The sequence below is a fragment of the Natator depressus genome, chromosome 3 (genome assembly GCF_965152275.1).
Source record: "Natator depressus isolate rNatDep1 chromosome 3, rNatDep2.hap1, whole genome shotgun sequence".
NCBI lineage: Eukaryota > Metazoa > Chordata > Testudines > Cheloniidae > Natator > Natator depressus.
The window spans coordinates 195,044,077-195,067,888 of record NC_134236.1 but is presented as its reverse complement, the minus strand read 5'-3'; the positions used below and the strand labels follow the sequence as shown (position 1 = coordinate 195,067,888).

The 23,812-nt window shown below is 38.9% G+C and overlaps 1 protein-coding gene across 11 annotated transcripts in view; it reads left to right on the top strand.

Moving 5' to 3' along the window:
- The window catches only part of EHBP1 (EH domain binding protein 1), a 319,529-nt gene that overhangs the window by 210,205 nt on the left and 85,512 nt on the right, over window positions 1-23,812 (top strand). For all 11 annotated transcript variants that reach the window (XM_074949596.1, XM_074949591.1, XM_074949600.1 and 8 more), the window contains 4 exons: window positions 11,110-11,288; window positions 11,927-11,975; window positions 18,690-19,604; window positions 22,094-22,237. In XM_074949596.1, the coding sequence (XP_074805697.1) occupies window positions 11,110-11,288; window positions 11,927-11,975; window positions 18,690-19,604; window positions 22,094-22,237 (1,287 nt within the window). The remainder of the gene's footprint in view (window positions 1-11,109; window positions 11,289-11,926; window positions 11,976-18,689; window positions 19,605-22,093; window positions 22,238-23,812) is intronic.

Genomic DNA, 23,812 nt, shown 5'->3' with positions numbered 1-23,812 from the left:
GCCACATCCGGCCCGTGGGACGCTCCTGCCCAGCCCCTGAGCTCCTGGCCCGGGAGGCTAGTCCTTGGCCCCTCCCCTGCTGTCCCCCCTCCCCCACAGCCTCACTGCACCGGTGGTGCAACGCTCTGGGTGGCTGGGCAGCACAGTTGCAGAGCCGCGGCCTGACTCGGTGCTCTGGGCAGCACGGCTGTAGTGCCGCCAGCCACTGGTGCTCCAGGCAGCACAGTAAGGGGGCAGGGAGCAGGGGGGGTTGGATAGAGGGCAGGGGAGTTCGGGGGTGTGGATAGGGGTTGGGGCAGCCAGAAGGCGGGGAACGGGGGGTTGGATGGGGCAGGGATCTGGGGGGGCAGTCAGATATGGGGGGGTCAGATGGGGCGGTGGAGGGCAGTCGGGAAAGGGAGCCGGGGGTGGTGGATGGGGCAGGAGTCCCAGGGGAGCCATCAGGGGGCGAGAAACGGGGTGGGGGGGGCGGATAGGAGGCGTGGGCTGGGGCACGCTACGCCTGGCTGTTTGGGGAGACACAGCCTCCCCTAACCAGCCCTACATACAATTTTGGAAACCCAGTGTGTCCCTCAGGCCAAAAAGTTTGCCCACTCCTGATCTAAGGCTATCCAAGTAGCATAGATTTTTCCATAGTTGTTCTTACATCCCTAGCTGCTGCAGGCCTACAGTTTAGAAGACATGGGTAGAGGTAAGGTGGTGTGTCTAGAAGATCCCTGAATTCTCAAAGCAGCCCTCATGCTTCTGTAACTTACTCTGGGGACCAGGCTGACCCCAGAATTGGGAGAATATAAAGTTGCTGAAAACTACCTTTACTCCCCTCACTCTAGTTCTGTACCGAACTCAGCTCGTCCAGCCTCAAGGGACCTTGGCCAATGGCTTCCTGGGAACATCACAAATGTACCCAGTGTCCCTACATGTATTTTACATTTAGATCCTGGTGTTAATAAAAACACTTTCTAAAAAGCCCTATGTAGACCAATCAACTTCAGCAATATATCTGAGGCAGTTCATGTGCATTGTTTGTCACAGCATTGTTGTGGAATATATTGTTCACATGGAATGTGCTGCTGATACACGAGTTTCAAATAAGTAAGTGAATATCTGGTTTGCAAGTCTAAAACCAGCCCAGTTCAATTAAACTCTCATTCATATATATCCATCCTAACACACACTTTCTAGGACAACAATATTTTGTCTGAGGTTACAGGGATTATTGCACCTTCTGTAAGATTGTGGAAACCATTCCCATTTTATGACCTTCCATTAAGGGGTTGGATCTGTTTCCTAGATAACTAGGGCCACCCCTAAAGATATCCCTTACTTGCCCCTCAGCATGAAGATTATTCAACTTGGTGGTGTTATGCCTATGCAAATCCAGCATATTTAAAAGCAAAGTTTTTCAAAGACTAAAATATCTGTAAACTTAAATAATTAATCTAGGAAAGTAATGTCTATGATATGAATTAACATGAATGAAATAGCAGCGGTCCAAAACAGGAATAATATCAGAACTCTCCAGAACAATGGAATGTATGTGATACAGCATGTTAGGACTCTCTGATAAAATGAAAAATAAATGCCTGTTGGAAATGATGTGGGATGAGTATAACAGAAAAGTAGAAGCTTCTTAGGAGCTTCAATTAGTGCCGTGAGAAGTCACTACTTGTAGGAGGAGTTTGTTTTTTAGTTTGCTTAACACTTTCCATTATAAAGAATCTTGTGACCTTTTTTGAGGAGCTCTGACACCTCCATTGTTTGCAGCAAGGCTCTGAAAGGTGTGAGAAGTACACCTTGGGGCCAGAGAGGTGTATTTTGCTAGTTTAGTTTGGATTTAACAGAATTATAAGTCTTTGAAAATTGCCAGTTCCCATCTAGATCTGTGGCTTGTGTTGCTTAATTTTGGTAACATGCCAGAAACCGTGAACATTCTCACCCTGGCAGAAGGCCAGAAATTCTGCACATACAGTGATTTTTGCAGCAGCATACAATGCACTGGGGAACCTGCTGGACCAGCTGTAGTGATGGGTTGGGCCAGGCTTCTCCTCATCCCCAGTTCTCAGGCTATGGCTACAGGAGCCCATTTTTCCCCTCTGGAGGCACCACATGGGGAACAAGCTCTCCCATCTGCTGAGAGTAGGACAATGAGGCCCCCAATCCTTGACAGTCCCTACAGGGGCTGCCATATTACAAATTATAAATAACTAGGAACCAGAAGAAGCATGAGTTTAAAACTCACTTCCACTGACTGGTTAATAATTATATACACTCTCCAACCTTATTTTTAAGCAATGATTCACAACTGCAAGAGGTTACACAAGCTAGGTTCATAGAACCTGGTTATCTAAGGTGGTAGAGCCATAGTCTGTCCACTTAGCCACACTGCCTCTTGGAAGAAGCTTGCCATCTCTTTATCGTTAGCTATGCTGTCTGTAAACTGGTTCTACTTGTGTGTGGATAACCCACCTCTAGTGGTTTATGGACATAACCTTCTTCTGCTCTCAGCTAATACAGTTATTCCTGTAGTTTAGGTGATAGTCATTTGTCCTTCAATAATGAATGTTTAGGATTCAAAGTCTGGTCATGCAGTAGGGAAGGATAGGTTATGATAGTTGCACATATTTTTACTTTAAAAAAAAAAAACCTCAGGAAGTTACATCAAAAACCCAGCCCAAAACTTAGAAGAAAGCAAGGGAAGCATTCCTGAGAGGAAGTGGTATAAAAATGGAAATCTGGCACCTCTTATGAAAGTGGTGCCAACTTAGTGTATTCACCATAGGGATTGTTTGGTACTCAGGTGGCCCTGCTCCAGAGAGGCAAGTCTATAATGTAGGGCGGACCCCAGATGGCTGGGGAAAGTTGACCAAAACACTCAAGTTCCAGTCATGTCGAGGTGCACTTTTCTTTAGCAAAACAAAACCTGCCATTTTCTAGTATGTTGCTCCTGCCTGTAGCTTCTCCAGTTTGTGCTTAAATTCCCTGACTTGCTCATCCACATTGGTCTTCTAAAATCATCATTCAGGTCTGTCAAGCTGGGGGTGCAATGGCTGCAAAAGTCCCCCCAGAGCTATGTTAGGAATGTTGCAGCTTGTAGGCGCCATAACATGAGGCTTTTCAAAAGCCTCGGCAATGGCAGGTTGAAGCTGGTACGTGGATCTTAGACGTCATTGTTATAATGAAAAAAAATTCCTTCTGTCCAGTAGCCAGACAGTCACTTCATTATTATTATTGTTTGTATTATCGTACCACTTAGGAGTGTCAGTCATGGACCAGGAGCCCATTGTGCTAGGATTCCTAGTTATAGTTTGTCTAAATCTTCAGATGGGTTGAGTGGTGCTAATTAAACCTAATGGTGATAAGCAATGCAAACACAAAATCCTTACCTCTCAGTTGAATGAGGGAAACTAAGATGAACAGGTGATGGTATATGGAGATAGTTGTAAAGGAAGAAATATTGCAGATGGAGGAGGGGGAAAACAAAGGTCTCAATTCACTGGGATCTACACCGGAGTAGGCCTGCATAAATCCTAGCAGAGAGTGCTAGTGGAAGGTGTTGAAGTAGAGCGAAGTGGCTACAGCATCAGTAGGGAGGTGGGGAAAGTGGGAAATGCTGGATGGATGGGACATAGGCACAGCGGGCAGGGATTCCCTAATTCAAAGCATTTCCTTTGCAGTGTCTTCCAACAGGAGTGTAGCTCCAGCCCTAAAGTAAAGCTGTCCTCAGTCAAATACCATGAAGTGAGGCAACAACAGTAACAGTACTTGCCCTCTCTTGGAGCAAATCCTGCTGGGTGCAGTGTTTAAGCTCCATTTCCCTGTACCAGAGCTAGTGAGTTTGGTCCTTCATCTGTAAAATATGAAGCTCTTTGTGTTTTAATACACAGAATCAGTGTCCTGGCCTTTAACCCTTCTATAATTCCAACCTCTGAAGACAAATTGCACCTTATGCAGTAAAATATAATCTCTCCCAAGCCCCACCTCTGTAAGTACCGTATGTCACAACTTTTTAAAGAGACAGCTATTTTAAAAGGTATAGTGGGAGGATGCATGTCATGCATCTGACAAAGCAAAATTTCCATGTGCCTGGCTAAAAATAAAGATGGATGCATAGCAATGCATCCAGATCAGATTGGACTCTGGTTTTATTCATGATGTATTGAAGCAAATTAACCACCCCTAACCTAAGCATGAAGCCTCACCAAACTTTACCTGGAACCACATGCACTGATCAGCCAATGTGGGTACTGCTGGCAAGACCCACTCCGGGACTAGCTAGTGATGTTCTAACAACGCCTCAACCCAGTATGTCAGGCCTTCGTGAATGTGTGGCACCACTCCTTTTCCACTGTAAATTCAGATGCTAGTATGTTTAAGATTCCCAGCACCTGTGCCCTGAGATTACTGTTATTTGCACAGCACCCATCTGTATAGAGCTCCCAGTACATAATATTTAGATGTGACTCAGCAAAAGAGAGTAACAACCAGTAAGGGGCTTGGATAAAGAATGTTACAACAGTTGCTTAGTTTTGTCATATACTCTACTTGATGTCATGCGTCATCATTGAGGATTGTCTTGTGGGTATAAAGCCTATAGTTTAAACTCTGAGCAGCACACACATTATGTCTTGAAGAAGTACATTGTCTCTAGATCCCAGCAAGAGTGAAGGCTCACTGGAAGCACACAAAACCCAACAACAACTTAATCAGGGCCAAATTAGGGTGGGATATATACCTTGCAATAAATTCCTTCTTAACCGTCTATCCCATTTTCCCTGCATGTCACTAATCTGTACAGTACTGTAAACCAATGCCTTCTGCCCCTCCTGCAGATCAATATCATTTTGAAGACCACAAAGGAAGAGAGTAGAATCCTCAGCCATAGGTGATTCCTTTTCCCCCCCTCTCCTCGACTGAGGGGATGTGCTGTTTGTGTTAGATACAAAGAGTTGTTTATATCATATCCCAGACTCTTCACATATACCCTACTATTTCTGCTTTCATTGTATTTTCCCAGGCTTGCTTTGAAAAAGCACTCTCCAACCTCCTGACCCCAAAAACATTTAGTTGGCAACTGAAAATCCATAAGAATGAAAATTATTTCACTTACGTGACTGACAGGCAACATTAGGCATGGCCTAAGGATTCCACCCCCCTGTTCACCTTCCAAATCTCTCCAGCTTCAAACATCACAGCCTCATGTTAAATTGGGCAGATGTCTGAATATTAAGGTTATGATTGAACATTGTATAGTTTGGTTGTGATAAAATTAAATCTATTTAATACCACTTCTTTTGAAAAACAATTAAAAGCTTATGACTAAGCCTTTTAAGATAAAGTATATATTTTGTTTCATATCCATAATAGCTGTAGGCACATAACAGTCAGAAGAACAGGAAGCAGGAGGTGTAAGGTTTAAATGTCTGATGCTGGAGAAATCTGGAAGTTACTTTTATATTTACTATTAATCACATGTGGGAAGTAAAAGTAGTCTTATGAAGCAGCTGAGTTGTATAAATCCCTGTAATCTGTTTAAGGGCAGGAGATCGGACATGTTTCTCCCTGTCCCGAGTACGGAAAATTAAATGAGAGCAGAGATATTACAAGATACTTTGTAAAATATTTGACCATGGTTTGTTCATGAGTTTGCTGGGCCTCTTTGACTACTTCTGTATAACATGTAAGGTGACAGATTTTATTAGGGTTGTCACATAGCAAGAACCCCAAAATTTATTTTTAGAAAATGGTAACAATAAATAGATTATGTACAGTAAGAATCTCTAATAGCTGGCCAACCCTTTGATCAAAAAAGGGGAAGGAGGAGAGCCTTTGTGTTTTGTTTGCTAACCGTAATATTTTGGTGACTTCAGAGCTGGTTCTAGGTGTGGGTGAGCAGGGCAATCATATTGGTTGTCAACTTCCAGGGGACGCCAAACTGCTGTGCCACTCATCCCCCACCCCCCTGACTATTTAGGGGTGGGGGGACATTTTCCACCCTGGCGAGCAAAATTGCTAGGGCCACTCCTGGGTGACTTAACACTAAAGTGAAGAAAATGACCTGAATTGCCAATATACCCTCGTGGCCCAGATTCTCAGCTGTATTTTTCAGGAGGTGCCCAGGCAGCCTGGGTTCTGGAGTGTGGAGAATGCAAAAGCGGTTTTATTCCATCTTTGCAGCTCTTGGATTCTGGGGTGACTATGAACTGGTTCAGCCCCTGGAGTTAGCTAGAGCACCCCTTGAGACCTCTAACGCATGCTAGGGCCCAATTCCTAAGGGACTGTCCAGCAGCCACAAATATTCAGAGCTCTATGCACACTAGGTACGGCCCCATGTCAGGAGTATAGAGGCTGTTACATGAGTCATATGTATCCTGGGGAATCCCTGCACTAGGGAAATTTCCAAGTGGGGAGAGCTGACTGTGTTAGAGCAATCTAGTATAAAATCCTTCATGTTTCCTGGCCACCACCCTGATTACAGAAGCTCCCTCCAGGCTCCTTTCCGAAGCCTTCTGCATAAGAGCTCTGGAGAGTTACTCAGCCTAGGGCTCCTCACTGGCCCTTTTTTGGCTGTTCTTCCCCTTCTTTAATAGCACACTCACTTCCAGCTCTGCTCTCACTGGAGTATTCCTCACTGTCATCAAGCCGTCCTTTATGTCTCCCAGTAGGCCTGGTTCTGAGTCACGTCCATCTATCACATGACCTCCAGACTTACTCCCTTCACTGCGAAGGTAGGCTAAGCCTGGCACAGGTGTAACTAAGCCCCAACCCTCTTAAAGGGCCAACTAACTCTATGACACATTCCTTAGAGCAAAGGGCAAGATCCACAAAGGGACTTAGGCATCTAAATACCAGAGTTAGGTGCCTAAGTCCCAGATTTAAGTGCCACTGCAATCCACAGTACCCCCGGTTGGCTGCTGCCTGACTCTGTAGGTACCTAAACTCACTTGGCACCTACATTTTTGCTGTAAAAATTCCTTAGGTAGTTAAGTTTCTACCTCTGGGGGAATGCACATTGCTGCCTCAGGCAGGTGCTGAGATGCCTGTCTCATGCCTAAGACCCAGCATGATCCTCAAACCAGGTGGAGATAGGTGTTCCCCTGCCTGCCTTGCCTACAGGGCCTTGTAGCTGGTGTTCTATGAGCACACTCCATTTCACACAAAATTGGGGGAGGAGGTAGAGGCTTCCTTTGCAGCCTTTAGCCCATTGGTTAGGATACACCCCTAACCACTGAACTGTGGAATATTCTCCTGTGGGTCTCCCTCAATCACTTGTGTTGAAGCTGTTCCACTTTTTATTAAATATTAATTGGGCCAGAGAAAGAGTGAGGATGACTGTGCAGTCCAGTGGGTTAGGGCACACACCTGAGAGGTGGGGAACCCACATTCAAATCTCCTCTTGTCACCAGGCAGAGGTGGGGAATCGAACCAGGGTCTCCTACATTCTGCGTAAGTACCCAAGCTACTAGGCTGCCTCCACCTCCTTCCACTGACTGTTTTGTGTGGAGTTAGATGTGTGCCACCACCACTCTTGCCAGAAATGAATTAGGCACCTAAGGCACCTCCCCTCCCAGAGCGGGGTTCCCAGGTGTGGATCGCAAATAGAGCAGCCAGGACTTACTTAAGCACCTAGCTCCAGGAGAGGGGCGGGGCTTGAGACACATACCTCTTGTCAGCATCTCCGATTGGCTATCTTAGGCCGTCCCATTCTCAGGTGTCTGTTTCCTCTCCATGCATTGTAGTGGGATCCGAGATACCTAACAAAGGGTTTGTAGATTCTAGTGATTTTCAAGGTGCCTAAACCTTAGCCATTGCAATGCTCAGCGCTGCAGTGCCCAAGTCCCTTTGTGGTTCTGGGCCAAAATGATTATTCTGATACCTTGGAATGTTAAAACACCACTTAATATTAAACTGTTGCTCAGTCCTCTATCAAAGAAAGCAACATTTGAAGATTTTGCTGCTGTAGCTCAAAATATTTACTAGATTCAACAAGCTGCAGATTTATGACCAACTCTAGCAACCTGTTTTGGTTGTGTGTGCTTTTTTACAGGTATTTCCAAAATAAGCATAGTGAGCTTGAGTTTTGAACTTGAACTGATTGTGTGTGAGTGCATGTTGGAGGGTAGAGTTAAACAGGAAAAAGCTCATTATGTATTTGTTTTCTCCACCAATAGTGTTCCCGTTAATCTTGTAGACCAAAGTACATGCCAGAGATGTGCCACTGTTACTGATATTGCATTTATTTATTGAAAGGAAATGTTTATTGAAAAGAGTTTTAAACAATTAAAATGAGCTTGCCCCCCATTCCCAGGTAATTTCATAGTGTATGCTCCTCACTCTGTTACTGTTCATATTTTCCCCAATATGTACTGATTTGAATGCCTTTATTCCAGACTAAGTACTGAAAGCTCTGATTAGAGTTGTGTGTGAGAGACATATATACATCACAGCATTCACTTCACCCTCCTCCAAAATATGGCATAGAATTTCTTCTTTATTTGCTGGAAACAGGGTAATCTATATAATTACAGCATACAATGCTAGTGTCTTACGCTGGGGTGGGAAATCATTTTAGAAACGACAATGTAAATTTAAGTTCAAAATCCCCCCCCCACCAGTGATTCCAATTTAATGAAAGTTTTCCGAGCAATGTGTGAAATATATATTTCAAATTTTAAATCTGATAACAGTACATTAATTTATAAAGAATATACTGAAATGTTAGATTTGGCCACAGGAATATGGATTTAAAGGCATAGTCATCTCTAACTATTTTAATAAAATATAGTTATCAAATGAGTTAATTGTTCAATGTACGTTAAATATCTGTAATTAAGGCACTTAAAAGACAGTGTTGCTTCAGGTCATTTGAATGTTGACCAAAAAGATTCTAGATGTTGACTGGAATATTTAACATTTTATAGTGTGGAGAGTTTTAGCAACAAGTGTACAGTGCAGTACGCTGTCTATCACTATCAATGTTAAAATCATATTAGTGTCATCAGACCTGTGAAATTTACCTATGTAATATTTAGGCCTTATAGTTCAATCCAGTAATAAATAGTTTCTAATATCTTGACTGTGAGTCAATATTGTATGGTTTGGTGAGGTATTTCTGAGTTTTAAAACGCTAAAATACAATTTATCATTATAACAGTGTTATTACCATAATTTTATCATCTACGTTACTTCAGTGTATAACTGTTTAGACCTCTAAACACATTTTTCATACTCAAATGCCGAAAGCTTGGGACTATAATTTATCACTTTGTTTTCTTCATCATAATCTATATTTGAGAAAGACCTAAAGCCAGAATCTGATCTCAGTTACATCAACGTGAACCTGGAGTAATTCCACTGAAGATTCTAGACAGCGATATCCGTCAGATCCGAATCTGGCCCATGGTGTTCATATTTACAAAGTTTACGAAATTATGTCAGATATTACCTCTTTTTCTCTCTCATTTTGTAAGCGTTTGTTGAGATGTTAATGCATTTAACCTAGAGAATGTTTGTTGTATCATTAATGGGAGAGCTACAGTTAGTTCACCCCGATTTAAACTGTTAGCTGAATTGAAAAACCCTTTGTGAACAGTTATTCTGCGCATACATTTGAACATTAAAACAAAATTGAAGTAAAATATAGATTTTGTGCACCCTGAATTAGCAGTGCAACTATAGTGTGCTATAATAATATAAATAATACGATGCTGAGGTAGGTTTGTTTATATAACAATTTATTAGTCTAACAAGTAATAAAAATGATAAATGACCTGCATGGTATTTCTATTACAGGTACTGTAAATTACCTTCCCCACAATTAGTAAAAACATAAATCAGATTGTGTGAGGTTGACAGTTTGAATTGTTTAGCACTGACATGCTTTAGTCAAGTGGGGGCATCATTGGTCTTTCACAAACAGGCAGCACGGACAGAGGATTTACTTGTTAAACTTAAGTGGCTGTGATATAGTGAAAGACTTGCTCCCTTTTTACTTTAATTTGGAGGGCCCAGAAACTTAAGCTGAGCAAATGGCATGTTTGGTATATGTATAATTTTTTAATTACACTATATTTTTTTTAAAATGTGCTCAACTGTTTTTCTCAGTAGGGTCATGGAGTTTTGGGTTTATGCCTGTTAAATGAAGTTAACTCCTTTCATTATACCCAAGAACATTTTAAACTGGGAAGTCTTTTTGATGGGGAATTGTATTTTTCTTGAAAACATCAACTAAACGTAGTAATTACTTTTTTAAATTCAAGAAACTTAAGGACATTTTGATAAATACAAAATACTTGAAATAAAATTATCTATTGTATCCCAGATGTTGTTTCCTTGTAACTATTTCTCTGGAAAAGGAACATTATTAGTCTTAAATCAGAGCTAATCCAGCTTCAGCATTTGTATTCTGAATCTTTTTTCCAAATAAACAGAGGGAAGTAGGAGAACAAATGAAAATTGCTATAATAAAGTCATTTTGCTCTGATCTTTCATAAATGACACTAAAATATCTTGCTGTCATTACATTTTATATAACAAAATATTTGAACATGAGACGTACAGCTGCAAACTTTACACTTGACTGTATACAAGGTTAATGTATTAAGTGTATGTCACACACGGGGACTTTGATCTTTGTGCTGCAATAGTAGATCACAAATTGTGGTAAACTTTGACCCTGATATACTTTGCTTTTGATCCAGTCAGAATGTTGTCTTCATTAAAAGTGAAAGGGCTTGTGGGGATGCTTTTACATGACTGCATTTTGGAAAATCTTTTTAAGGGTGCGTAACATAACACAGACTGTGCAATAGTATGCCTTAAGTATTTAAGCACTTGAACATGGTGTTTTCATTGGTACAATTCTTGGCCTGATTTCATATATAAGTTTAGAATTTTGTATATCTACATCCTTTAGAGGCAAGTGCCAAGGGCTAAGACTGAAGATAATAACTGATGATTTGTGTCTTTTGCAAGTTACAGTCATTGTAAACTGACAGCTTTGAAGGACCTAAACTGACATCAAAGGATGCAGATCATCTAGTTAGGTCAATTAATGTTAATTCTCATCTTCCATTAAATTCTTTTATGTTTTTCTCTTTTCTTTTTTTCCAGCCAAGCCCAGTACCAAGTCCTGTTCTGGGGAGAAAGCCAAATGCTAGTCAGTCACTGCTTGTATGGTGCAAAGAAGTTACAAAAAACTATAGGGGAGTGAAAATCACCAATTTTACTACATCATGGAGAAATGGTTTATCTTTCTGTGCAATATTACACAACTTTAGGCCAGATTTAATGTAAGTCATAACATTTATATCATCACACTTCAATTTTATATGTGTGCTGCAATTAAATGTACAGAAGAGTAAAACCACTGTTCGCTATTAGGTCTTGAAATGTTTGTGTATTTCATAATTTTCTTCTACAGGGCACCAGTCTTTGTTGGAAAAGTAATTTACAAATGGCCAAACTTTATGACCTCCCTTGTTCTCCCCTTCAAAAACAATCCTTTCTCTCCTTCATATGATACGTTTTTCTTCTTAATCTTTTATAAAAAACTGACTTCAGGATGATTATGAAAATTGTGTTAGTGTTGAAATGAGATGAGACAAATAAGCCTGTAGCTCTTTGTACATTGACGACAACGGATTACCTCATGGTAAATTTGGTTGTCAAGGACGGCCTCTAGTCCCTGCCTTAACTTCTCTTTTAGATGGAAGGCTTCAGGCAATGAAATATGAAATCACTGGGGTTTATTTATTTATTTATTTATTTATTTAATTTTCCACGCTATTAGTTTTGTTGATTGAATTGCTGTGAAATTGCTAGTTACTGTAGGATATTATTGCATGTCAAATTTTTAGATTCAGTTTGTTTTAAAACTGCTGCTTTTATCAAATACTGTACATACCCACTGTGCCATTTTCCCCCTCAGTGACTACAAGTCCCTGAATCCTCAAGATATTAAAGAGAACAACAAAAAGGTAAGAACTGCCAGGAAAAAAAACCCACATAGCTTCAATTTTCCCTTCACTGCAGGTTTTTATTAATTTTGGGAAAGAGAGGTTGTTTTGTAAGGTCATAACTGCAGCTCACAGAAGGTTTTCAGCCTCCTGTGGTTCAAATCGGATGCATTATTGACTCTAGTTTGTCATAGTCTTTAACATTCACAACAAGTGCCAGGCTGGCATTAGAGTTTAATGTTTGTATGGCCTACATTAATGTAAACAGAGAGAGAGTTTTTGTGATCATTTCTATTTTTCTAATCAGCCGTTTAATTAAAAAAGAAATACAAAATATTATTGTTCTATAATTATCTTGCTTCCAGACTTGTCCATTACCTTAAAAGAGATCATTGAGTTGGTCATAATCAATGTTGTTTTACGAGTTTTTATATTTTAAAAAAATAAAAGTTCCCACACACTTTTATCCAGCATTGTCAATAAAACTAGGCTGTACCGTGTGCCGTATTTTCTATATTACACATCCATATTTAGGAAAAAAATATTCTCAAACATGACTTTTTAAAAAAAAGACTAAAATATTAGTGAAATATTATGTGGTAGTATACTGGGCCAAGGATTTTAATCCACTTTTACATTAGGTAATCTAATGCCCTTTTGATATAAAGGTTATAAAGGGATGTTCTGAAACAAGTTCAGTGATCTGAGTTCTAAGCATCAGGCGGTAGCCATGTTAGTCTGTATCCACAAAAGCAACAAGGAGTCTGGTGGCACCTTAAAGACTAGCCACCAGACTCCTTGTTGTTTTGGAGTTCTAAGCGTAACTCAGTTTAGGAGTTACAAGAAAACATTCTCCTGCTGCTTGCTGCTAGTGTTTTAGACTGTAGGTACAAACTTTAATTTTCACAAGATGCATGGGGTTGGCCCGAGAGGGACACATTTTAAAACGCTCATTTTCCACTTGATTCACTTATAATAAAATTATAACTGAAAATCAGTTCAAATTGCTTTATTCGTCGCTTGTCTTCTGGATACTATGATTTTATATTTTTAAACTCTTCTTTAAAAAAATATTCACTTTTAAGAAATTTGAAAAAATCAACTATATAGCAAAATAAAATATCTTTTTACTAAACTATAGTGTATGACTTTTTTGCACTGGAAATACCTCTGAAGAATGTTGGACTGCATATACATGTGCATTCTGTAGAAGTGCTTGGTTAAAATTGCAAATGGCAGTAGTATTTTTATGCATTCTGAACACTAATGCGTTGCCCAAAAAGCAGGTAATCATTAAAATAATGCTAAAGTGTAATAAATTATGAGGAATTTCTGATCTGTTGCCATCTATCCTTGTGATTTTGGACAGGGACAATGCATGCTTTGACATCTTTTTCATAATAATATGTGGGGTCTTGTGATGACCTAAGAGGATTATCTGTGACATCACAGAGCTTTCTATGACCATGTGATTTTAAACGTCAAGATCCCATGATTGTAAGGGCTAATCAAGTAATATTATAAAACATAGATTGAATAGATGTTCTATTTTAAAAATGCTCTGTTAATGTGAAATCAATTATATCATCATATGCATTTTATTTATACAACTGTGATGGCAAATGATCAGCTATAATGAAAACCTTTCAGCCAATTTCCCTAACAGTATATAATTCCCATTGCTAAAGAAACAATTGTTGTTGTTGTTGTGCAGTTTTTTCTTTCATCACTTTGCAAACCTTTGCCTGACAGCTACATTGAGTATCTCAGTTGCTTCCTGCAGATTTATTTCCTGGTCTCACACAGTTCTGCCTGATAACCCTGTGTGCCCTTCGTTGGAATGAATGCAGCTCTGGGAACAATGGCTGTGTATAAATTCCATGCAGATATGTAACACATTTGACAATGACTCCTCCTAACCAATTAAAATAACATCTATGAATTAATAAGACAATATTCTTGTCTGAAGCATCTCTTTTTTCCCTCTCCCATCCTGCAGATTGGCAGGGGAAAGAGGTAAAAGGTTACTGACCACAGATGTAAAGGTTAACCTATAGGAATATTCCTTTTAGAAGTGTTTGACCTTGTTTATGGGGGTTTTTTTTCCTGAAGAGGTAACTATTTCAGTGTAATTGCAGTGTATAATGATGTATTGAAATGTAGTGTTACAAAAAACACATTAGAGTTTCTTTATAAACCAAGCTAATTATTTTCCTAATCAGTAAGCAGCACTGAGTAAAAAGGTATTTTACCTGTGACATCTGATCTTGACCAATATGTCAGTGTGTTACATAATTGGGAAATGCTTAGAATAGTGCCCGTGGTGCTCGTGTTGAGGGATTGCAATTGATGTCCATCAATCAACTTGTCAGGATATATCAATAAATTAAAAAAACTTAATTAAGAAATAGTTAAGGTTGCAAGTGTATCAAATGTTGCCTAATGTGCACAACATAGACAAATTATTCTACAGAAATTAAAATATATCTCCAAAAAATAAATTCTTTAGTTCAGGGGGCATTAATATCTTTCAGAGCACCATGAGATTTCTGTTAATGCACTATGTTGACTGAGTATTAAGATGATTTTATTACTAAAAGAGAAAATGTGATTCTCTTTGGGATTATGAAATATGTAAACTACATAAAAATAGTTTGTCAGCTAGCATAAAAAGGTATAGTTCCATCTAGCCCATGGTGTTTTACATTTACCTTAGTACTTGTAGCCCTTTACCTATAGTGTTGACCAACTAATATGTGTGTACTATCTTGTTTTGTTTTTTAATAAGGAAACACAAACTATATGTTAAAGTTACACTATATTGGAAATATAGCCCTTTATAAAGAAATGGCGTTTTACAAGTGCCTAGTAACATATTCTTCACTTCACAAATGATAAGGGAACTAAACTAGACTTGGATGCAACTTCCATGGGGTTGAGAGTATGTGAAGCAGGAATGTATGGCCTGAGTGAAGTGGTTGCAACCTTAACTGTTAGTTTCCAGATTTTTATATTTTTGAGAGGGTTTTATTAGGTTGAAGAATTTATGTTGTGGAAATTGTAATGTATTGTTTCGTGTTAGATTGAGACACACTTTTATCTTTATTTCCTAAAAAAGATTTTTGTGTACTAATTTCCAATTTTTTTGAGCATTAATGTATCTCTTACTTTAAGTATAATTAATATGAAAAGGTTATATGATAAAGAGAAATAATTATAGGTGAAAGTAATAAACATTTATAATTGACAGTTATTAATAAAGAAATGCAATGTAAAGATACATAAACACTATATTTTGATTGAAAATAGTAAACCAATATTTATTACATTATATTGATTAACTAATATTAAATTTCTCAAGTTAATTTGTACTCAAATTATTACTGCCTTATCAAAATAAGTGACATCTGAAGGAAGGCAACAGTTTAAAATATCAAAGAAAATCCCCCAAACTTAAAAAAACTTTAAAAAATGGATAATTCCTTCCTGTCTTCATGGTAACAGCCACATTTTTATGCCAGAAATCCAAATTCATATAGTTGCACAAGATCCTATAAACACTTACGCATATGCTTTAATTTTAAACAGATGAGATGTCCGATTGACTTCAATGGGACTACTTGCATATGTGAAGTAAAGCACATAGATAAGTGTTCGCAGGATTCAGGCCTTAGTTATGTGTATATTCAATAAAATGTATGTATGTCTATTTGCTTAAACAGAGGAATAACATTACAGAATTTGAATAGCATGTAATAGATTACAGTCAAAAATGATAGTGTATCTGCTTGAAAATCAAGACTTTACTGAATTTTCTAAAAAAGAAGAAAAACCATTTTTTTAATACACTGGTATGTGAATATATCCACAACATGCAATTGTTATTTATAGAACTATCAGCAACCGAAAGTCTACCTGCCATCCTACATATTTATATTCAACTGGTTTTCCTCTCTGATTTTTCCCTCTGATCTCTGATTTTTCCCCTCTTAATGTTTTTCCATTTTTAAAAGGCAACATTGTGTTTATTTGTAGTAACTACACTCCACTGGGCATCAGGTCTCTTAGAAATCTAACTTTTCTAGTATAAATTGTAGTGTTATATTATATAATCCATTCATTGTTTTCAACATTATGCAACATAATGTCCTGTAGCTGCATTTTGGCCTTTACAGAATAGAATTCTTTGTTCTGAATGTGTTTGCTTGTGGAAATTGTGTGATTTGAAATTAGTTATTGAGACATGACTCCATTGTCAATAATTATGGAAAAACAAATGAGCAAAAGTACACATTTTGTCCAGAATGAGAAAGAAAGGGAGTGTGAACCACTGGCAAACAGTAATCAGAAACATCACTAAAAACAGCAAAACTTAACAGACATTGAATAATAATCCTAGATACGTCAAGAATATGTTTTTTTAAAAAGCCACCGTTCAAAGTTAAATTTTTCTGCTTTAGTATTATTAAGTGTGAACCTTTCCCAACCTGCTCTAAAACACAGTCCGCACGTACATTTTGTAGAGTCAAAACTCACCCACTTCCTGAGGTTTAGTTTTGTGAACTTTGAAATTAACACTAGAACCATAAACAGTTCAGCTCAGGCCTACTCCTTGAGCTTGGCTGCAAATAGGGTTCCCACCTCAGGACTTCTCAGCCCACCTCCTGTCAGTCCACCCCTTAGGTCCTCTTACTCTCTAGCGAGCTACTCCCACTGTCTACAATGGTGGGGCAATAGGTCACTTACCCCAGTGCGTCAGCATGACTCACTTAACATCTGTCAAAGGAACAACAACCCTTGTTAACAGGGTTGGTTCACAGGAGCACAGAGCCAGCTTGTTCCACTACAGTAGCCAGCTAGCCGCCCAATGCCATAAAACACTTCATTTTCTGGAACCCTACTCAACTTAAACCACCCACCCAAATTCCTATGCCATGTTCCCTCTGTATTCCTGCTTCTCTGTACTCCTGAGGTCTTCTTCATTTCCTTCCTCCCTGTCCCTACCAGTGTCCTGCCCCCTTCCATGTTCTCTCTCCTCCTTCTCTTCCAGAGCTGCATTCCAAGACCAGGTACTATGGCTCTGTGCCAACCCTCCATGTGCTCTCCTATCCCCTACATCCAATCCATGTTCCTTCCCAGCCGCCCTCTTCTCTCTCCATCCTCCCGCCAATATCTCTCTCCAGTCCCTACCAAACCCTTTCCTGGGCTCTTGGATCAACCTGGAGTCAGAAGGCATGTTTTCTATTTCGTTTATATTTTTAAACATTCCTCTTTCTGCATCTAAACACAGCTCTCTTTTTATAATCACCAATAACCTCCACCCCACAGCTAACATTCCTAAAAGGCACTTCTCCTCAGCAAGAACAACAAAATCAAATTTAGAACTTCTAGGACCTAGCTCAAACTGTCCGGGATACAATAAGCTAAAAAGCATTAGGAACTGCAGATAAATTTTCAACATACCATCATGTTAAAAAGCTGTTGTTGTTTTTTAAATCAGTTTTTAACGTGTTCCTTTTATTCAGAATATTTTAGTTATGATTTTTAGAACTTTAGAACCCCCTGGAAAAATGATCCTTTTTTATTTAAACGGGGAGGGGAATAAAGGCAAAACTAGTGGGAATTTTTAATGCTTTAACCCAAGTGAATCTAAAATAACTAACAGGATGCCTTTTTAAAGGCTTTCTGGAAACACAATATTGTCTTCCAGGGTTAGTCCAGGAGAGTAATAATTAATTGTAAATTGAGAAACAGCTTTAATTCTTCAAAACTAGAAAAACCTGATGCACCAACCATAGTCATTTAAAGGGCTAGCAGAAATAATACAGTGTGGTTTCACATACATTGTCGTATCCAAGCTCTTTAGTGCTTTCAAACAGAAATGAAGTGAGAAATGAATTCACTACTCTCTTTATATAAGTTTAGTGTCAAGTAGATGTTTTAGAAATACATTTCTGTGCTTAAACAATATGACTTGTACCTTGTATCAGGTAATCTAGGGAGTAGTTCTTTTTGGTTATCTGGCTGTACTTTTTCATCAACACAAATCACTGCAATTACATGGCCAGTAGAAGGGAGAAGGTTGATCACCAATGATAAAGCCCAAGATGGATTAGTGTAGTGTTTCTTTTTATCTTTGTTCCTTATCTTAAAAACCCATCCTTACCTTTTTTTGTTCCAACTCTTACACTTTTTTTTAATTTGCTTGTTTCCTGCCTCTTGAGTGAGAACCATTTAAGATGCCAATAGATTTTGTTAATGAAAACTGAAGAAGTTTTTTTAGGTTCCACTTTCACACACATCCATTTGTTCATGAATGTGTCTATTATATTCTGAGTAATGTCAGTTGTTTTTACTGTCGCATGACAATATATTAAAAAGCAATGCCATGTTTTTATTCTCTTGCTTTAGGTTCCTGTGGAGATTCTGCTGTGTAGAATCTGTCAAGAAAATTGACAGGTTGTGCAATAATGGACTTATGGACAATATATTAAAACTTGGCTTGTACAGTGGCAAATACAAAAAGGCTAATTCACAACTATATTACTCCGTGGAAGCCCGTAGAGTAAAACAACAGTATCACAATGGTGAATCAGGCCCACAGACTTTCCTGCAATATCTGATATTTTTAACTGTTTTGTTTTTTTCAAATGAAACTTTCAATTGCCGTTTTTGAGTTGTTATGCTATGTGATGAAATTACTGCATTGTAATCCTTGCTTTGTTTATTTTTAAGGCATATGATGGGTTTGCCAGTATAGGAATATCCCGATTGCTGGAACCTTCTGACATGGTTTTGTTAGCAATTCCTGACAAACTGACCGTAATGACTTATCTCTATCAAATAAGGGCACATTTCAGTGGCCTAGAACTAAATGTGGTTCAGATAGAGGAGAACAGTAGTAAAAGCACGTATAAAGTAGGTAACTATGAAACGGACACAAACAGCTCTGTTGATCAGGAAAAGTTCTATGCAGAGCTTAATGATCTGAACCGAGAGCCTGAACTGCACCAGCCTGAAAGTGGTTTGGCAGACTTTGTTTCGCAGGATGACTCTGTATTTGTAAATGACAGTGGTGTTGGAGAATCAGAAAGTGAGCATCAGACACCTGATGACCATTTAAGCCCATGCACAGCTTCCCCTTCTTCTCGCAGGACTAGAAGTGACACTGATCCACAAAAATCCCAGCAGAGCTCTGGAGGGACTTCTGGATCTGAAGAGGCCAGGAAATGCAGCAGTGCAGATACAGCACAGGCACAGCCTTTGGTGGGAAGGAAGAAACTGCTGAAAGTCGACACTTTGGACTTGAGTGACTTGCCTCGTGTCAGTGAGCAAAACAAGGATGAATCTCCAGCCGTTGTTTGTGAAGACACTGACAAGAAAAGACACCAGAGTTCAGACAGTACCATTAGTTTCACAGAGCAAGAAAAGCTGCGACATACAGGATCCACAGAGAGCAGGAGATCAGATACTGGCTCACCTGTCAAAAAAACAAGTTTATCTCCCACTTCTAAAGTTGGATACTCTTATAACAAGGATGCAGATCTTACAGTGAAAAAACATGCTTCTCTGAAGCAAATAGAGACCGATTCTGACACTGATACCAGTACGATTATAAATCACGCAGATCAAACTGTAAAAACTGCACAGGTAAGAAATTTGAATTTATGTATACATAAACAAACAATGTATAGTTGAAACAAAATGGGGTTACTGTTCAATTTAATTTCTGTGCATCACCTTTATAATTCATTGTATCTCTGACGGGCTAGGTTGAGTTTTGTTTTGTTTTTATTGTCTGACAAACCAGATATTCTTCACTAGCTGAATACTTGGAAAGAGCATGTGATGTTGAAAAGAACTATTGCATGAAAAAAATCCATAACAACTCTTTTTATCAGAATTATCTTACTGTTAATCTTTTCTCCCTTTCCAATTAAAATAAATAAAGTTGTATTCTCAGCCAGCTGAAGGTGTCTAGGTTCAAGGGTTTTGCTATTCATTGTGGAACCCCCAAGCTTTTTTGTGAAAATTTCATGCTGAAGCATTAAATGAAAAAAGTTATTCATTCATTGATTCATATACAACAGTGTACAGTTTCAAAACTTCTGAATGCTTCAAAATATACCAGGAATATTTCAAATCTTATCTGAGAAGTAGCATGGCCTAGTGAACTGAACACACAACTGTTAGCAAGGAACTTGTGAGTTCTAACTCTGGTTCTGCTGCTGATGCTCTGTGCAGCCTTGAGCAAGTCATTTAATCACTGTCTGTTTTCACATCTGTAATATGGGGATAATACATACATACCTCCCTGGGATATTGTGAGGATTAATTGGCTGATATTTGTACAGTATTTTGAAGACAGAAAGCATTACATGAATGCTAACATTATTTTTATGTCTCTCCCTGAATCCTACTAAATCAAATCAGTCACACAAATATTTCTAAAATGTTCTCAACCTCATGTTCAAGAGAGCCAAATCAGGCCCATAATTCTTTTCCTGGGGACAACTTCCTTTGTTTTTAGCTTTCTTTCAATGAGTTTCCATTAGCTACGAAAAGAGATGTGTGTGGCCAGTCTGCAGTATTGTGCATTGGTTCAGATGGAGCAGTGTTTTACATTTCCAGGACCCCTTTTTCCTTTCACAAGCAAGTGTGACCTGAATACGTTTTCTTTTAAGAAATTTAGTACTTATATTGAACACTACTACACTGATGTGGACATAAAAGAGCTGGCTAGATGGACAGATAGGCATGTTTCTTATGTTTACACGGAATATTGCGTTGTGGGTTTTTTACATGCTCACTCTCTTTTAGAAGTTAGGTGAATAGCTCTTCTTTAAAGGAGATGATTTAGACTAGGATCATCTTCTGAGACCCAGGTGCAGCTCTCTCCCTGCTTGTGCAGAAGGGAGAAGTGGCACAGCTGCAATTCTACTGTAAACTCTGCAGGAGCCCCAAACACCTCCCCAAAAGCAGTGGAACCTCATGAGGTTTTCTGGCAACTCTTCCCCTGTGAATTGGTTTCTTAACGGGAGGGAGTGATCTGGCCCACAGAAAATAGCATGACAGGTAAAGGCTGTGTGTCTTCTGTACTGACATTTTCAGTGCAAGGGGAAAATAGGCTAAGAAGGATGAAGGATGGCTTTAGGGGGCATTCTAGGGTAGTTAATCCTTTTGAGTATTTGTACTAGTTAATCAAACTTAAAACCTCAGCTGTACCAGCCACAGCCTTTGCCAGAAAAACAGCACATAAACCTGGCTGTTGCAGGAACACATCCTCCAAAGCATGATGGCCCCAGCCCCAGCTCATATATAGGCCTTCTTCCAGGGCCTAAAAACACATGAAGGGCCATGTCCCCAGGGTCTTCATTTCAGGAGTTACATAACTGGACAGAGTCAAAGAGTCAGGGTTATGCACATAGGCACTTGTAACTGTTCCAGTCAATCCATTGTGCCTACACAGAGCTCCTCGTAATGTTATTCCTACTCTGAGAGGTAATCAGTTGTGCGAATCGAAAAAAGGAACTTTCTTCTGACCGCATCTGATGAAGTGAGCTATAGCTCACGAAAGCTTATGCTCAAATAAATTGATTAGTCTCTAAGGTGCCACAAGTCCTCCTTTTCTTTTTGCGGATACAGACTAACACGGCTGCTACTCTGAAACCTTTCTTCTGACTGTAGCTAAAATACAGGTACATGTTTTTGCTGGTTTTGCAGCTTGCGTATGGGTCCCTTTATGGGACGGAAGTGGAATTATACCAGCTGTCAGTAGCCAAGGAAGAATTACATTTACGTACATATTTTAAATAGTTAAATACATAGTAGATGTAAAATAGTTTCCATCTAGCCAGTTCATTTTTTTTCCCGACAGCTCTAGTTTTAAGGTGTTAAATGTTAACAGAAAATCAGTGAAACTCTGTTTATGTCATAAAGGCCTGTGAGGTTATTTTTTAATTTTACATTTTTATCATCTTTATTTTCCATTGCTGTAGAATTTTATGTCACCTCATGAAGCTGTAATCCTCTGAATCCTGACGTTTACTATTTAGGCAGGCTCCTGGCTACTAACTACTCTGTCACTGTTGAATATGGTGGGGTTTCTTTGCCATTAATTCTACTTCTTTATTTTTAAGCAACGAATGTTGTCAAGACAAGAAGAACTTAAAGAACGAGCAAGAGTTCTTCTTGAGCAAGCAAGAAGAGATGCAGCTTTAAAAGCAGGGAATAAACAGATAACCAGTACGATCACCCCAGCCCATGCTAAGCAGCTGAGCGATGTAAGCAGTGTTGGCCGTCATGGCAGTTAACATAAGAAAATATTTTAATTCATCTTACACGTTTATATTTTAATTGGTTCAGTAAGCTAATTAATTTTTGTTTGGTCAAAATGTAACTTCTGTGGGGGGGCAAGTGCCCACAGAGAATACTTTTTCCAAAGTGAACGTCCCAATCCTTCAGGGTGCTTTGTACCATCAGCTCTTACTAGCACCTGACTCTCCCTCTACTGAAGTCAATGGAAAAGGCCCATAGACTTCATTGGAAGTGCTCTGAGCATCTTATAGGATTGGCACCATTGTTTTTAAATATTAAGTCACTAGTGGGATGAAAAGCAAAACTACCTGTTAAATTATAGCATGGCGTGTTACGCTGTTTTTACTGGTGTTCTTTTATCATAAGAAGGAATTGTGTTGGTGACATTGGAAAGTGTAGCTCTGCAAACTAGGTTCAGTGTGGAGGCAGCTGCAGGGATCCGTTGCCCCACCAGTAACCTCGGTGGTGACCTGGAGGGGACCATTCTCTCTGAAGATTAAAGCTAACTTAATTTTTATGCAAATCTTTTCAAAGCAGAGATTGCCTGTTGTGTCAGATTATGTGCAGTAATTTTGTGATTCTAGCCATTGTGTATTAGAGACTGAACTGATACCACAGCACTTGTTTCACTAAGAACTTCACTCTGACTAAATTCTGATGACTATGATAAAGATTTCGAATCATTCACTGATTCACATCATTAATAGTCTGGTCCTCTAGGGTCAAATTTTGCCTTTTGATTTGAGTGAGATTTCAGAGACATAAGTAAATTTAGAATTTGGCAAATTTTATTCTCTGAGCCGTCCTGATTCTGCAGTTATAAGTCTTTTTTTCTTAGAAAATGTTTATTTCTTCCCAAAAAAAACTAGACATTTTTTTTTTTTACTAATTTTTCCTTGAAGCGAAAAAAAAGCTTGAGCCCCATTTACACGGTGAGAAGATGTGTGAGTTTTGTGTCTGATTTTTTTTATTTTTTTGCAAATGAGTTTAAAGTATTGAATGTTACTAGAAATTTCACCTTCATTTAAAAAAAGTAGGTTTTCTCAATAGATCAGACTGCATTATAGAAAAGGCAGCTCAGGTAGTGATGCCTAGTTAAGGTTGCTTGACGCTTTTTATTGTAAGACCATGTTTTCAGTTCCATATAAAGTTTCCAAACTTTAATCATTCGGGCTGAAATTTTCCATGACAGGTGCCTATATATATATATTTTTTTTTTTTGGTAAATTTCGGGGGGGAAACAGTTTAGCTGTTTCTCAGAACAAGGCGAAGGGAAAATATGTTGTTCTGTCCATGTTAAAAAATTCTTACAACCATTTCATTGAGAAGCTCTAGCCCTGGACCAGGAATTTGAAATTTCATAGGAAGGTTACACTGGTATCAGGGGTGCTTTTGGCCATCCCCATAAAAATCTGCCCAAATATGGACAAGTTATGAAACTCTGAGAATATCAGTTCACACATGTTCAGGAGAGACTTTGCTAGAGTTTGGCAGCTAAATTCTGTGAAGATTCCATCTGTACAGAGCATGCTTAAGCTTGG